Here is a 3428-nt window from a genome sequence, read left to right on the forward strand (position 1 = left end):
ATCAGCCCAAATGCCCAGTCCAGTCCCACCTGAAGGCTGAGCGAGGCGACAGGGTTTCAGTCAGGTCACATTTTATTTCCTTTCTTGCATGAGTTCATTTAATAAGAGTTTGTTTTTTACACCTTGGGTTTAAAATTTGCTGCCTAAAACTGTAAAATGACACATTTGTAAAAACTCGTTTCTGCCACATTTTTCATTGATCTATGTTTTATCTTTGTTAAGCAGTTAAAAGTTAAACGGTTACCTTTACCTTTTCAGTAATTCAGTAAAAGTCAAATATTGGAAATTAGATGTTTCTCTCCTTTTTTTCTTTTTCCCTTTTTGATGCTTAATTTTCCACATAAAAATAAAAACTGTAATTAAAAAAATAAAGGGGATGAAATTAATCACAATTGTTACATTTTACTTGAGCTCTATGTAATTTTTACTTGATTTCTAACAAGCTGATAAAACCCCACATAATACCTATTTGAATCTAGAAGCTAAGCAACATTCACAAACCAATTTAATTTACAAGTATTTACACTTATGTCAAAGGGAGGGTTTGCTTAGAGGAAATGTGCAAATTCCTGTTGAGCAAAAATGAAAAGAAAGGTTTAAAAAATACAAAAGTCAAGATTGAGTTTCAAATTCTTTATAAATATCTTCAGGTAAATAGGATTATAATACAGTCATAACATGTTTAATAAACTGCTAAAAGTACAGACAAAAAAGTGCAACAGGCCTAATTATTATTATAATTATTTTTTTTAAGAAAGCAAAAGGCCTACTTTTACTTTAGCGAACAGACTCGCAATGATTTACTGTGAAGAATGACAGCAAAAAATATAATTTCTTATTTTGCATTTAGGAAAGTCTTTTGAGCGAAAGCTTTCTTTGGAATCTGCTTGTCTGATTATATTCGCCACTTTGGTGGTAAATGCCCTTGCAAAGTGTGCAAAATAATTAGGATTTTTAAACACAAAGGTCTAAATGAGAAATTAGTTACAGAGGACAAGTACGTATTTTACAACAGTTGATGACAAGTTTGTGTCTCAGATGTTCTGTTCTGATTTATTTATCACGGGTTCCTTCAAGAGAGGAAAAAGAGCTCAAATCAACACTTTTTTATTTTACCCGGTTAGGACAGCAGCAGAGCCGGGTGCAGCGGGGCTCCCTTTCCCTCCAGCAGATCGCTCTTTTCCATCACCGACCCTGCAGAGCAGAGCTGGGTCGGACCGGTCTGCATACCCGTTAGACCGGGCATCGGACCCAGAGACGGGGTCGGCTTTATGGGCACCGGGATCGCGGGCAGGGTTGGCCCGCTGGCGCTGTGGTACAGGCCCTTGGCGGACACGCTGAAGGGCGCGTACTCAGATGATGGCGCGGGCACGGGCACGCCGCTCATGGTCTCTGACAGCACGCCGACGTGCGGCCACATGGAGTTGACAACGCTGCTGAGCTGAGGAGGCACCGGGTAACCTAGGTGATGCATGACCGAGGTGAGAGGAAGCCCGCCGGCCACCACGCCTTTGTAGTCCCTTCCTATGATGTTCTCGATGGCGAAAGGATGCTTGAACCCACCGGGCTGCGTGCAGGTGATCCCCCCGTAGCTCTGAAAGTGAGGGAGCCGGCCCACGCCTGCCGGGGCAACCGGGTGTTCGGGGTGAGCCGGTGCGGCGCCCAGCTTGTTGCCCGGGTGGTGGTGGTGGTGGTGATGGTGGAAGTAGTGCATCATTGGGGACGTCTTGCAGGCCATGTGCTCTGCGCGCAGCACCTTGAAACGCTTCCTCCTCCTCAAGAAGCTGCCGTTTTCAAACATGTCCCCGCAGTCCGGATGCAAAGCCCAGAAGCTTCCCTTCCCAGGCTGGTCGGGCCTCCGGGGGATTTTGATGAAGCAGTCATTGAAGGAGAGATTGTGTCGAAGGGAGTTCTGCCACCTCTGGGTGTTCTCTCGGTAGTATGGAAAGCGATCCATGATGAACTTGTAAATGTCACTCAGAGGCAGCATCTTCTCCGGAGAGTTTTGGATGGCCATCGCTGTCAGTGAAATGTATGAGTACGGAGGCTTCTGGTCGCTGTATGAGTTTTTTCCTGGACGGGGCATAGCTGACTGATATCCTAAAGCTTCTGCTTTAAATCAACCACTTTTTAGTTATATTTTACGCGCTTGCTTACTTGACAGTCAGTCTCCATCCAGCTGGTTGAATCCAAAAAATCTGAGCCATCAAATTAGAGTAAATGCCCCTTTTCAGCCAAAAAGGCCTGCAACTGACAGGTAGGATCCTCAGAGGTGCGCGCATCCAAACATAGTTCTCTCTGGATGTATCTTCGCTAAAACGATGCTCTTTAAGGTTGTGCGCGAAACTCAGCCTGTGTGCGTAAAAGTTGTGAGGTCCCCTCGCTTGGCGCGGTCGGGTTGTGTGTGGCTCCTCTTTTCTTTCCTCCTCTCCTCCACATGTGTGACGTTCTCACTCGTCGTGCCGTGTTTTTGTAAGCCCCCCGTAGGTCGTCGGCTCTATTATCTGTTATTCAGACACTTAGGGGACACGTCAGGAGTGAGCAGAGGGTTGTGTGCATGTGTGTGTGAGCGCGTGCGCGCGCGCGTGTGTGAGTTTGTGAATGTGTGTGGAAGTAGGGGTGGGAGCGAAGAGATGGGGTGAAGTCATAAGAGGAGGGGCGATCTGTGGGCGCGTTTGGTTCTAATGTGCTGTTTGCCAATCAAAGAGCTGCGCCCAACACAATCACGCAGATCTGTAGTGACATATATCAGCTGTGTTTGTTGTCTCTTAAACAAACCCGTCCCTTCTTTTCTGCATCACATTGACCTTTGACCTCTGTTTTGTCTTCCATTTAAAGCCTGGTAAAAGAAAATTTACTTCTTTTATTTAAAATCACTTGTTTGTTGAATAATTTTGACAAACTATTTGTAATCCATGTGACATTTAAAGCCATGATATAAAAAATATTTACATTCTAGATTTGTTCTAAAAACAGAAGCTATAATCAGTCCCTTTCACCTCTGATAAAAACTACAACACTATATTTTTCTGTACATTTTGCATTTTTATCAACTAAACACCGATGACTGCAGTTGCCTATTTCCAGAGCTTGCTGGGTGGACGGTATGGTACAACCTGGACACTTCAACAGCCCATCACAGAAAGATTCAGGACAAACAACCAGGCAAGTTCACACTCACTTCCAATGCCAGTTTAGTTAGACCACCTAACCTAACATTCATCCTTTTCAACTGGAAACCAGGGTAGCCAGAGAGAAGCATTTCTGCATAAACCATCATCACAAATGTTTGAGACCAATTTCATTTGATTTGAAGAAGGTGGAGGTGGGTGGGAGAGCAACTTCACTCATATCAGGAGAATCAGGTGTACAAATGTGCTTTAATGTACAGGTGTAACGTCCCAGATGTTTCAGAAAGAGAAACTTGG

At 44.4% G+C, this 3428-nt stretch overlaps 1 protein-coding gene across 1 annotated transcript; it reads right to left on the reverse strand.

Moving 5' to 3' along the window:
• Positions 1-666: 666 nt before the first annotated feature.
• foxb2 (forkhead box B2) lies at positions 667-2197 on the reverse strand. The gene has a single exon (XM_044111046.1). It carries the CDS (start codon positions 2084-2086, stop codon positions 1121-1123), a length of 966 nt encoding a protein of 321 aa, XP_043966981.1. The 5' UTR covers positions 2087-2197; the 3' UTR covers positions 667-1120.
• Positions 2198-3428: the final 1231 nt, after the last annotated feature.

This window comes from Gambusia affinis, linkage group LG03 (assembly GCF_019740435.1).
Source record: "Gambusia affinis linkage group LG03, SWU_Gaff_1.0, whole genome shotgun sequence".
Lineage (NCBI taxonomy): Eukaryota > Metazoa > Chordata > Actinopteri > Cyprinodontiformes > Poeciliidae > Gambusia > Gambusia affinis.

Bases quoted from the DNA above. Each gene is read 5' to 3' on its own strand.
- foxb2 (XM_044111046.1), bottom strand. From the start codon at position 2,086: ATGCCCCGTCCAGGAAAAAACTCATACAGCGACCAGAAGCCTCCGTAC.